At 41.6% G+C, this 13,018-nt stretch overlaps 1 protein-coding gene across 9 annotated transcripts in view; it reads left to right on the plus strand.

The window, feature by feature from the left end:
• The window catches only part of LOC139550625 (adhesion G protein-coupled receptor L2-like), a 132,533-nt gene that overhangs the window by 22,224 nt on the left and 97,291 nt on the right, over nucleotides 1–13,018 (plus strand). For all 9 annotated transcript variants that reach the window (XR_011670095.1, XM_071361632.1, XM_071361633.1 and 6 more), the window contains exon 2: nucleotides 1,468–1,680. Coding sequence is in view for 8 of the 9 variants with exons in the window: in XM_071361632.1 (XP_071217733.1) it covers nucleotides 1,605–1,680 (76 nt within the window). In the remaining variant the exon portion in view is untranslated. The remainder of the gene's footprint in view (nucleotides 1–1,467; nucleotides 1,681–13,018) is intronic.

Consider the following 13,018-nt stretch of genomic DNA (forward strand, 5'->3'; position numbering starts at 1 on the left):
TAAATTCATAAAAAATCCTACAATGTGATTTTCTGGATTTTTTTTCTCATTTTGTCTGTCATAGTTGAAGTGTACCTATGATGAAAATGACAGGCCTCTCTCATCTTTTTAAGTGGGAGAACTTGCACAATTGGTGGCTGACTAAATACTTTTTTGCCCCACTGTAGGAGAACCTATTTCTTTGTTATCCGCTCAACACAGAACACAGAAAACTCCCTCAAATCATTTGGAGAAAATATTTATATTTTATAAAGCTTTGTTCAATTGTATTCTTCATACTATAAAATATAAAAGAATGCAGTGGAATTATAAGCAAATCTTGTCTGCTAAATGAACTAGTGTAGCCCATAGCCATTTGGCATAGCCACATCAGGACCTAACATAAGGACAACTCAGAGTATGCTATTCTTTTCTTCTGAAATAGAGTACATTTTCTTCATATCATGCTTCTTTAGACCTGTCTAAAATAAATAATAGATTTGTTGTGAAGGTGTAGGCTATATTACATGGAGTTATTATAATTTTTTTAATGGCTTGTAGGCTGTGTGGAAGCCAAGAGATGCTAAATGTGTTTATGTTAATTAACGGTCAATTACAGTGAGACTGACAGTTATTTGCTTGACAATCACCGGCTGGCGAAATTTCGTGACCGCCACAGCCCTAGGAACACCTTCCTAATATTGAGCCCTCAGAACAGGTTCAATTTGTCGGAGCATGGACTCTAGAAGGTGTCGTTCCGCAGGGATGCTGGCCCATGTTGACTCCAATGCGTCCTACAGTTGTGTAAAGTTGGCTGGATGTCCTTTGGGTTGTGGACCATTCTTGATACACGTGAAACAGTTGAGTGTCAAAAAAGCAGCAGCGTTGCAGTTCTTGACACAAGCCGTTGTGCCTGGCACCTACTACCATACCCAGTTCAAAGGCACTTACATATTTTCTTGTCCGTTTACCCTCTGAATAGCACACATACATAATCCATGTCTTAATTCTCTCAAGGCTTAAAAATCCTTGTTTAACCTGTCTCCTCCCCTTCATATACACTGATTTGAGGTAGATTTAACAAGTGCCATCAATAAGGGGTCATAGCATTCACCTGGTCAGTCTATGTCTGTGAAAGAGCAGGTGTTCTTATTGTTTTGTACACTTATTTTGTCATACCCATCCTTTTGCCTGCTGAATATCTCACTGGTTTGATGTATTTATGTGTTTGTTTTGGCAGACACAATATATCCAAAGAGACTTACAGTTATCACACATTTTCAGTATACTTATGTCTCACCATGATTATTCACCATTTGCACTGTTTTAATATTTCTGTTAATGTATCTCTCAATCTTTTCAATCCCATCTTTAAAGATGGCAGCTGTGATGACATAGCCTTTGTGATGATGACGACGTTTCGACTTGTAGCAGTAGTACACAGTTTTCCTCCTCCTCACCCTGCTCTTCCTCTCTCTGTATTTTCAGATGACAAGATGACTGGAGAGGCTTCTAGTACCACGGATCGCTGACTACTCCCAGACTCCTCTTTTTTTCTATTCTATATCCTAAAGCCACAGTCGTTTGCTAGCAGGTATCTGGAGCGGCTTCAGTACTCAGCAACGATGGCTCCTGCAGCATGGAGGTGTCTAGTTCTCCATGGTCTACTGCTCACCCTTATTCATCTCCATTGTTCAGAAGGTAAGTCCTTACGTGTGTCTGCGCTTGTGTCGAATACTATGTATTTTTCGAATGTGGTTCATGAAAGTGTTGATTTGGCTCATTTTTCCGTCTTCTAATGGGAGCGAAGAGTTGTTATATAGTGAATTCACTTCAAGATCTGTTTTCTCTTTAAAAGTTCACAATAGCACTGGAACTGTGTTTTCTAGCTGAATATTTGAGTGCAGTGCACCCAGGCCTTTGTGCTTCAGAAAAGCTTGTTTTTTTATATTGATTGGCTGATTCTGTTAAGTACCTGCATCTTGAACCTTCAATTGAAGGAGCTGGCAATTTGCCAAACAGAAGACTTGGAAGGAACTACCAGTGTTTGATTTTCTTTATGCTACCCAAAGCCATCTCATTAGTTTTTTAGTTTCATTTCATTGTCTTACTTTAGATTAGTACGTTTGGCTGTAATTACAAGTTCTGTCACCAAACTACTCCCTCTCTTATACCCATCAGAGGCATTGATGTCGGTTGGTTAGTATGTCTGCTTAATGGAAATCATTACATGTCTGCTCTGTTTCACTCTCATTGTACTCAAGTCACATGCTAGCGTGCCAAACATTGATTACAGCCAAACGTCAAAGAATATCAACTCGGGGTTTCTTTTAAATTACATTTCTCTCTTTTCTCATGTTTTTATTTCACACTTGCATAGATTTCACTTGTCTTTTGGTTTTATATTTAAATCTGACTGTGAGGTGATTAACTAAAAAGAGATGGATATGGAACAGTCGAGCCAGGCGTAACATTCAGAAAGAGATACACTCACTTTGTAGATTTATAGCAATTGTAGACCATACGAAATAAATCACAGGGTCTTTTTCCCAGAAAAAATGAAAAAAGTACCTCCCAGAAACGTTTGAAGAATGGGCCTCTGATTTAAGCTTGGAGATGGTCTGTGCTGAACGGTCCTGGTGATTCTCTTTTCGGGGGAGGAGTTCCTGCTTTGGTATGCAGAAAGAAAGTCAAGGTGTGGGGTTTCACTTGACAAAGGCGTGGGCTCTCAGGCCTATGAATACATATTTGCCCATTCATCAAAGAAGTTTTCAGAGCGAACGCCAATGTCAGATCCATCCACATGCCACTCACCATTACACCCCCCCACCCCTCGTGTGTGTATGACATTTTGAATCATGAACCTCATTTCCATGAATGTCCGTCCCACAAAAAGGCCCCCCTCTTAATAATGACTTCCTAGTATCATGATGTGATCATGTATACCCATGAACATTCCTCTTGCTTTGAAAATCCTTAATGACATACTTGAGCAGAAAATGATTTTTTTCTCTCTCGTCTCTGGGTTATTGAATGCTCATGCTGGGTTTTTGTTACAAGAGAAATGGAGTCAGCACAAACACTGTCTCCTCATTCCATCGGTGTTGATTAACGTTTGCAAAAAATGCAATTTGGTGGGTCTTCTTAAAACCACCCAACATATTTTGGACCTTAATATGGCAAGTAGTTATGAATAAAAATGATGTTTTAGTGTTAAGGGAGAAAATATATTATGAATGGCAGTCCCATTCGTATTAGCATAATAGGGATATAATTGGATGCAGAGATAATCAGATCATCGAAAATGATGGTTCAGCGCATATGATATTTATATTAAAATGTATCTCTGTTTCCCTCTATTTATCCACAATTATTTTAAAAATATTTTATTAATGTTTTTTCCGTTCTGTATTTGCACTGCTTTTTCAAGTTATCTGGTCTGGCTATATACTGACTAAGTACACTACTGTATATAAAAAGTATATGGACACCCCTTCAAATTAGTGGATTCGGCTATTTCAGTCACACCCGTTGCTGACCGGTGTGTAAAATCAAGCACGCAGGCATGCAATCTTCCATAGACAAACATTGGCAGTAGAATTGCCTTACTGAAGAGCTCTGTGACTTTCAACGTGGCACCATCAGTTCGGCAAATTTCTGCCCTGCTAGAGCTGCCCCGGTCAAATGTAAGTGCTGTTATTGTGAAGTGAAAACGTCTAGGAGCAACAACAGCTCAGCTGCAAAGTGGTAGGCCACACAAGCTCACAGAACAGGAGTGCCGAGTGCTTAAAAATGGTCTGTCCTTGGTTGCAACGCTCACTACCGAGTTCCAGACTGCCTCTGGAAGCAACGTCACCACAACAGCTGTTTGGCGGGAGCTTCATGAAATGGGTTTCCATGGCCGAGCAGCTGCACACAAGCCAAAGATCACCATGCGCAATGCCAAGCGTTGGCTGGAGTGGTGTGAAGCTCGCCGCCATTGGACTCTGGAGTAGTGGAAACTCGTTCTCTGGAGTGATGAATCACGCTTCATGAATTGGCAGTCTGACGGACAAATCTTGGTTTGGCAGATGCCAGGAGAACGCTACATGCCCCAATGCATAGTGACAACTGTAAAGTTTGGTGGAGGAGAAATAGGTGTCTGGGACTGTTTTTTTGTGGTTCGGGCTCGGCCTCTTAGTTCCAGTGAAGGGAAATCTTAATGCTACAGCATACAGTGACATTCTAGACGATTCTGTGCCTCTGACTTTGTGGCAACATTTTGGGGAAGGCCCTTTCCTGTTTCAGCATGACGATGCCCCTGTGCGCAAAGAGAGGTCCATACAGAAGTGGTTTGCTGATATCAGTTTGGAAGAACTTGACTGGCCTGCACAGAGCCCTGACCTCAACCCCATCGAACACCTTTGGGATGAATTGGAAACCTGACTGCGAGCCAGGCCTAATCACCCAACATCAACTCCCGACTTCACAATGCTCTTGTAGCTGAATGGAAGAAAGTCTATGCAGCAATGTTCCAAAATCTAGTGGAAAGCCTTCCCAGAAAAGTGGATGCTATTCTAGAAGCGAAGGTGGGACCAACTCCATATTAATGCCCATGATTTTGGAATGAGATGTTCGACGAGCAGGTGTACACATAGTTTTTGGTCATGTAGTGCATATCATTCCTGGAGCAGCAAACTGGGAGGGTATCATGTTAGTCAAGGGTGGTTTTAGACCGCCCAGCCTGTAGATATGAAGATAGAAGTTGACAACTAGATTCAGAGCAAGACAAGCAGCCAACCCTAGAAAGGTAGGGCCAGGGCGCACATGCTCCTGCATGCCAACTTCCTCTCACAATGGTAGTTATAATGAACTTCAAAAGAAAAGAAGCCGAGATTTCGGGGGATTATATCCTGCGGTTTATTTTGTGTAGAAATGTTGTAGACCATGTTGTGTTGTTAATTCCAGGAGTAGAATAGGTCCCTCAACCGAAACATCCAAACATCTATAAAACAGGAAGATGAATCAGATGAAGTAATTTATCTTCTTTATCTGTGTCATTTCTCCGTGTAGACGGAGATCAAGTATAACTTAGGAAACACTGTTTTGCTTTGTTCCCAACAAGTGTTTGGATGTTGCAGGCGATACATTTCAGATGTTGTTTCTACACCAGGTTGTTATGTGTACTTGTCAAGCATATTAAAATGCTCTAGACGAAAGGTGTCAATATTTTGTCTATTTAAATACCAGCCTTTAAGAAAAGTTTCTGAGGACTAAAGCAGACAGTCGTCTAATTATTTTTGACATGGTTTACTCATCTGACACTTATTCATAGTTTGAATTATATACCAACTTTTTCAGTCAGTGAAAATGGCCAAAATGTAGTCACTCTTAAAGGGATACTTCGGGATTTTGGCATTGAGGCCCTTTATCTACTTCCCCAGAGTAAGATGAACTCGTGGGTACCGCCTCTGCGTCCAGTATGAAGGAAGTTAGAGGTGGTTTCGTGAGCCAATGCTAACTAGCGTTCGGGCAATGACTGGAAGTCTATGCTATCTGCTAGCAATTGTGCTAGTTAGCAACTTCCTTCACACAGAGACATAAAAATGGTATCCACGAGTTCATCTGACTCTGGGGAAGAACATAAAGGGCATCATTGCCAAAATCCTGAAGTATCTCTTTAATAGATATGAAGAGCTGAAACATTTTAACTTAAACTATTTGCACATCATTTGCAATGTCCCATGCATTAGACTATTGCTTTCAATAGCAGATCTTGCCTGAAAGTGATGATATTATTCTATCAACTCCCATACTCGAGTAATTTTATTCAATCCAGATGGTTATAATGGGTCAACTATAAGTCCCAACTCACCAAAATGATTGGTCACAAGCCATAAGTAAGCTTGGCTGTGTATTGATGGAATGGTCTCCCATGTGTCACACTGGTATTTCCAGTCGTCAGCAGAATGAATGGAGAGAAAGCATCGTGTCTCGTTTCTCCACACTGGCCTCCAGCTATAAACGTCCAGTCTGTCATCTGACTGATATGCTTGGTTTGGTGTTTTTATAATTCATATCTGAACGGTACGGGTCTATGACAGGGCTATCATGAATTATCAGTCGAGCCCTGTTAGATTCACAGATGACTGATGAGACTGCGTTCTCAGTGTTGTGAACATCCACACAGAACGCCCTCTGATTTATCGCTTTCTCATGGTGCATTCTGGCCCAAATGGAAGTCTGGTGTTATTGTTTGGACTTTTCATCTGGCCGTGACAGAGGCATTGGGGAGGCATGGGGGTGTCGCTGAGAGACACTCTTAACCATCACATTCTTAATATGTTTATTAAACTACAGTCATCATTATAATTCAGTCAATATTGGCAACATCATACAGTAGATAATAATCCTTTACCTCACAATGCTTTCTCACCATGTTCATATTTATGAAATGTGGCTATTTATGAAATGTAACCTCTTAGAATTTTTCATGAATAAGAATTTGCCATTTTAATAATAACCAAAGATTCAAACGACAGAGTCCAGGGAAACCTAGCTACTATTTCACCAAAACATAGAATTAAAATGAGACGAAGCTACATCGAATAGGATCTGTATTTCATTCAAGAATATCACCTTTAATAGGGTAACCCTAAGTTAAGAGCAGGAGTGATTTCTTGGGTCTTCCTGGGTCTTTGGTAAATCAAAAGCAGCAACAAGAATGTTCCCAGCTGTCCGTATGTACAACGAGGATTTAAGAGCGCAGGCCTTTGGGAGAGGAGATGCCTAGTCTGCTTTTATTGTGTATTTAGATGTGATTGTAAACCTCCCTGTTATATGCCCCGATGATGAACAGACACTCAATCTAATAGGGTCGGAGGTAAGGCGCCTGACAGCTTGATTTAATTTGCTTAGCATGCCCCTAAATCTTGTTTGCTGGCAGCAACACAACCCAGCTCACTTCACAGCCTCACCGTCTCAGGTGGATATAAACACGCTGGACCAGATCCCTGCCTCACTTTTTCCACTCCAGACGTGAGATCTACAGTTAGAGTCGACGGAAGTTCCTCAGACTCAAACAACCAAACTCAAATAATGGAGGTGGCCAACTAATATTGTTCCCTACAGTAGAGGAGTTTCAGTTGAATTGAATGTAAACTCTTGGAGTCGGTTTTCACAAGTCACTTCTTCCTAGGGCTTACAGATGTCATGACAAAGTAATGCATTTAATCCAGAGGGGAAACATAAGGCTTTTAAGTGAAATCAAACGATCAGAGTATGCCTGTAACAACACGTAGGTTGTCTTTATATATTCGCTAAACAGCGTTGAGACTTGAGAATAAGACGATTGAAGGTAATGGCAATGTCAGATTTTATTACAGTATAATTTCCAGTTCATATGGTAATATTTACATAGAGATGAATTCAAGCCAAGAGTATGTCACAGTGAATCAACAATATACACAAAATATAGCAAATACTAGACAACAAATAAGAAAAAATTAGTTATTACAGGTGAGACCAAAGAATAGCAATGATCAATGCAATAAAAGTCCTATTGCGCCATGACTATTTCTACCTGTGCTATTTAATATTTTAAATGGGCATTGTCAGACATTTCCTCCTTCATCGTGACATAGATTCTGAGCTTTAATGTGTCCGGGGGAGTTTAGTTCAGAAAAACATCCTGTTTCTAAAAGAATATTCTCTTGTTATAGGAAGAAAGGATCTTGCTGGTATCAAAGGAAAAGTAGACTATAATTATATTGTATCCATAGAGACTGAAAATTGTCCAGAAATTATCCCTATTTAGAGGAATTTGTTGTTGACATTCACATTTTTACGCTGCAGTCGTTTTTGAAAGGAGTTGATAATTTTTTTGGCCAGCGTTGAATATGATTTACACCCCCAGATGTTGATTATTCCAAATATGATATGGGCAAAGGAAAAATAAAAAAGGTGTGAAGTCATTAAAGTGAATTATGATCATATGTTTGTGGGCTGAATTTCTATCAGTTGTGCATTTATCTGTTCTAACCAGTGTAGGATAGGTAAGTATACATACCGATTTACTATTCATTTGTCAGTGGGCTGTTTCCATTCATGTTTTAGCAGCAGTAGCACATTTTTTAGTGTGCTTCTGTCCGTCTGCTAGGTCTGTCTACTATTGATGGTGGATGAACACCACTCTGCTTGTAGCAGCATTGTATTAGTAGTCCCCCAAGCCTAGGGAGGCTGTGCCGTGGAGCATGACCACACTTTTCTGTCCAGGAATGAAATGTAACCTCGGTGTGGGTCACCTGCAAACAAACGGGCAGTTGGACGATTTGCAGGTATAAACAGGCCAAGATAAGAAACCCTTCTGCTGTGCAGGAAATGTATTATGTGTGGTAAGAGGGGGAAAAGTCCCGCGAATCAGGGGACCGAGAAATAGAGAGACCGAGAGCGAGGCACAAAGAGCGTTTTTGTTTGCCTGGTACGTTATCAGTATTGACCTGTTCTTGTAGCATACTCCCCCGTTGAGTGTGCAGGGCTGCCAGCCCACAATGGCTCCTCATCCAAGAGGAGGAGGAAAGCACGGAACCAGGAAGCTGTCTGTCACCAAGGTCTCCCCATCTGGCCAATCTCTTATCAGTGGCCAGGCTGCTTGTTGCTCGTATTGACCGGTGGAGGGGGCAAGGTCATCCCAGTCATCACAATAGTCAATCAGTGGTCAGTTAGTGTTCCAATGCTACTGCATTGGAATGTATCTGGATTCTGTCATTCACTTCCTTGACCAAGCTCTATAAGGGACATTTAATATGACTGTATATGGGATCCTTATATGTCTAACATGGTTGTACTGTATGTCAGGAGGTGAATGGAACATGGTTGTACTCTATGTCAGGAGGTGAATGGAACATGGTTGTACTGTATGTCAGGAGGTGAATGGAACATGGTTGTACTGTATGTCAGGAGGTGAATGGAACATGGTTGTACTGTATGTCAGGAGGTGAATGGAACATGGTTGTACTGTATGTCAGGAGGTGAATGGAACATGGTTGTACTCTGTCAGGAGGTGAATGGAACATGGTTGTACTCTATGTCAGGAGGTGAATGGAACATGGTTGTACTGTATGTCAGGAGGTGAATGGAACATGGTTGTACTCTATGTCAGGAGGTGAATGGAACCTTCACTGTAATGATAAGTTAACACATGCTAGAGTATCTGTTATCATGAATATATTATGTACGGCTTTCACGGCTGTGTTTTTGTTTGTGTAATGTGTGTGTGTTCCCCTATCATCTGTGTCTTCTCCTAGCCCTGTAGCCTCCTGGTGCTGGTTAGTTACCAGTCAGCCCTACTGTTTCAGCCTCATTATTCAGAACCGCTTTAATCCCTGTTCCAGTCACCACTTCTCCTGACACTCTGTCTGTGCCGCACTGAGGGAGCCTCCTGGGCCAGGCTCAAAACACACATACACACATGCAGGGCCATGTGATGAGGAGGGGACCCCCCTTAGGGAAGCACCTGACTGGTTCCGGGACTTGAAGCAGAAAGCCCAGCTGGGGTTTAAGTGTGAGGGGTTAGGAATAGGGCTTTGAGAACATTTAAGCATGCAGCACAATCATTCAGGGGAGATAAAGTGCCAAGCTTGCTACACAGGGGAGATTTTCCTTCCATATTCTCCTCTTTCTGTGTGTTTCATCAACTCCTGTGCAAAAAAAAAACATGCAACAATATTCTTGGCGTCTTGCAACAGTGAACTAATTCTGTCAACGTGATGATCTCCTGTGTGTGTGTGTGTGTGTAGGTTTTTCATCTGAACTCTGAAGTACAGCCTTGAGTGATGTTTAATGTTTAACCCTACAGTCGGTGATTTAAACTTTGTGACAATTATCTTTGCAAAGGGAGCCATTTCCTTTTTCTTTACCAAAACTAAGGTGTTTGGTTTGCCAAGCACTAATAATCCAACAGGTGTTTGGTCTGGATACAGATGGACAGAAGCAGATGTTTTTCTAAGACATCTTTTTAACATGGTGTCATCCCTGTCAGTATGAGCTATATTAATGGGTGACCCTGAGAGGATTATATGCATTAGCTATGTAAGGTTGTTGCTCTTCGTTCTTAGATGGCTTTCTTTTAACGTGTCTTAATTTAACCCCCTAGAGTCGTTTTTTGCGCCTGTGTGTAAATCTAATTGCCATAATAAAAAATCCCCATCAAAATGTCTCTTTAAACTAGAGATAATCCACCGCATCAGTGGTTGAAAGTGGTAGAGCTACAGCAGTGTTTGTCAGACCAGGAGACATCCTGAAAATCTGTCTTTTCACGAAAACGTTTGTAGCGTCCAAACCATTTGGGCTACAAATCCCTCTGTGGAAAGATGAGACTCTCATGAACACGATGGTGGTCTCCGTTTTGCTCTACGACAAGCGTCACGGGACTCTTCTGAAGTCGGTCCCGCTGATCTGCCAACTTCTGTCTGTAGCGTCCGAAAAGCTCACCAACACGTACATGACGGATGTTTTGGATGCCCACAAGCCTCACAATTCTCATTCAAAGGTAGCCCAGTACCAGTTCAAAAAAATGTATGGAAGTAGTTCAGTGTCCAAAAAAGGGGTTAAATAGGTGTAAAAAAAAAATGTTTTGAAATAATTTCCCGATCTTCTATCTCTTAGAAATAGGATTGACACTTCAAAACAAACTTTGTTTAGATTTTATTTTTGGACTATCTGTTTTGTATGAATATGTTATTCAATGCTTTTCTATGGCTATTAGCAGTATGGTTAAATTACATATTCATATTCAGACTACTTGACTTTGTCCACATTTTGTTACATTACAGCCTTATTCTAAAATTGATTTAAAAAAATCTCTCATCTACACACAATAACCCGTTAATGCAAAGCAAAAACTAGGTTTTAGTCATTTTTAGTCATAAACTTCAATCAAATTTACATAAGTATTCAAACCCTTTATTCAGTACTTTGTTGAAGCACCTTTGGCATTAATTACAGCCTGGAGTCTTCTTGGGTATGATGCTACAGGCTTGGGGTGTTTCTCCCATTATTCTCTGCAGATCCACTCAAGATCTGTGTCGCTGCACAGCTATTTTCAGGTCTCTCCAGAGATGTTCGATCGGGTTTGAATCCGGGCTCTGGCTGGGCTACTCAAGGACATTCAGAGACTTGTCCTGAAGCCACACCTGCGTTGTCTTGGCTATGTGCTTAAAGTCGTTGTCCTGTTGGAAGATGAACCTTCTCCCCATTCTGAGGTCCTGAGCACCCTGGAGCAGGTTTTCATCAAGGATCTCCCTGTACTTTGCTCCGCTCATCTTTCCCTCGATCCTGACTAGTCTCCCAGTCCCTGCTGCTGAAAAACATCCCCACAGCATGATGCTGCCACCACCATGCTTCACCGTAGGGATGGTGCCAGGTTTCCTCCAGATGTGATGCTTGGCATTCAGGCCAAAGAGTTCAATCTTGTTTTCATCAGATCAGAGAATCTTGTTTCTCATGGTCTGAGAGTCCTTTAGGTGCCTTTTGGCAAATTCCAAGTGGGTTGTCATGTGACTTTTACTGAGGAGTGGCTTCCGTCTGGCCACTCTACCAAAAAGGCCTGATTGGTGGAGTGCTGCAGAGATAGTTGTCCTTCTGGAAGGTTCTCTCCATTCTCCACAGAGGAACTCTGGAGCTCTGTCAGAGTGACCATTGGGTTCTTGGTCACCTCCCTGACCAAGGCCCTTCTCCCACGATTGCTCAGTTTGGCCGGGCAGCCAGCTCTAGGAAGAGTCTAGGTGGTTCCAAACTTCTTCCATTTAAGAATGATGGAGGCCACTATGTTCTTGGGGATCTTCAATGCTGCATAAATGTTTTGGTATCTTCCCCCAGATCTGTGCCTCGACACAATCCTGTCTCAGAGCTCTACGGACAATTCCTCCAACCTCATGGCTTGGTTTTTGCTCTGACATGTGGAAAGATTCAAGGGGTCTGAATACTTTCTGAATGCACTGTATGTTTTTTATACATACAGGTGTCCTAAAATTCTAAATTGAATAGCAAAATGTTCCATGGTATGACCATCTTAAAACTGGTCATGAACTGTCATGTTTTTTCATTGCTAACTTGAAGACAACAAAACAGGTTATGCAGGTTACTAAATGGCGCTTGTTGTAAAAATGAGGACAATAGGAACATCAGTCACTATTGCATCACATTTTAGGTTGGGGTTTAAAGGAGTCTTGCACCATGGCTGTGAGCAGGATAGAGAAGAGAGGGATGGCACCTGAGTGTCTGTCGTGACAGGATCTACCACACACACACACACACACACACACACACACACACACACACACACACACACACACACACACACACACACACACACACACACACACACACACACACACAGTATCTCCTGCTGAATGGGCCCACCTGAGTGCGTAAGAGACGTCTGACTCTATCACGCTTTAGTCCCGTGATATGACAAATCCTTCCCCTTTAGTTCTCCAGATGGAGACACGCATCAAAATGCTATCCATGTAATGCTCTCCTCCTGTACTGTTTTCAGAGATTTTTTTTTTAACAGAAAACCCAGTCTAGGATAGGGGTCAGCAACAGGTGGCCTGCTGCCAACTGATCCGCAGGTGATTTATTTTGGCCCCTATGTCAAAAAAGACAAATCACCAGGAATTCAGAATTTTTTGTTGTTGTTTCGTTTAAGAAGTCTGTTCCCCAGTATTCCCACTAATAAAAAGAGACGTGATCTTGTTCTCAATGTAATTCAGGTATGAAATTATTGTTAGTTTCAAATACAATCTCTTTTTGGGCTTATTTGTGGTAAATGTGCAGTATACTAATTATTATGAATTTGTTCCAGCCCCCAAACTATCCTCCACAACAAAATGCATCCCATGGCTGAATCTAGTTGCCTACCGCTGGTCTAGGAGATGAACTGGAGAAAACGGCCAACACCATTGTATTTGATCCATATTAAAGGGAGAGAAAAAAGCATTACTAAGAGCATGGCTCTCACCACAAATGAACTGACTGGCTTATACACTTCTATTTTAGA

This window comes from Salvelinus alpinus, chromosome 23 (genome assembly GCF_045679555.1).
Source record: "Salvelinus alpinus chromosome 23, SLU_Salpinus.1, whole genome shotgun sequence".
Taxonomy (NCBI): domain Eukaryota; kingdom Metazoa; phylum Chordata; class Actinopteri; order Salmoniformes; family Salmonidae; genus Salvelinus; species Salvelinus alpinus.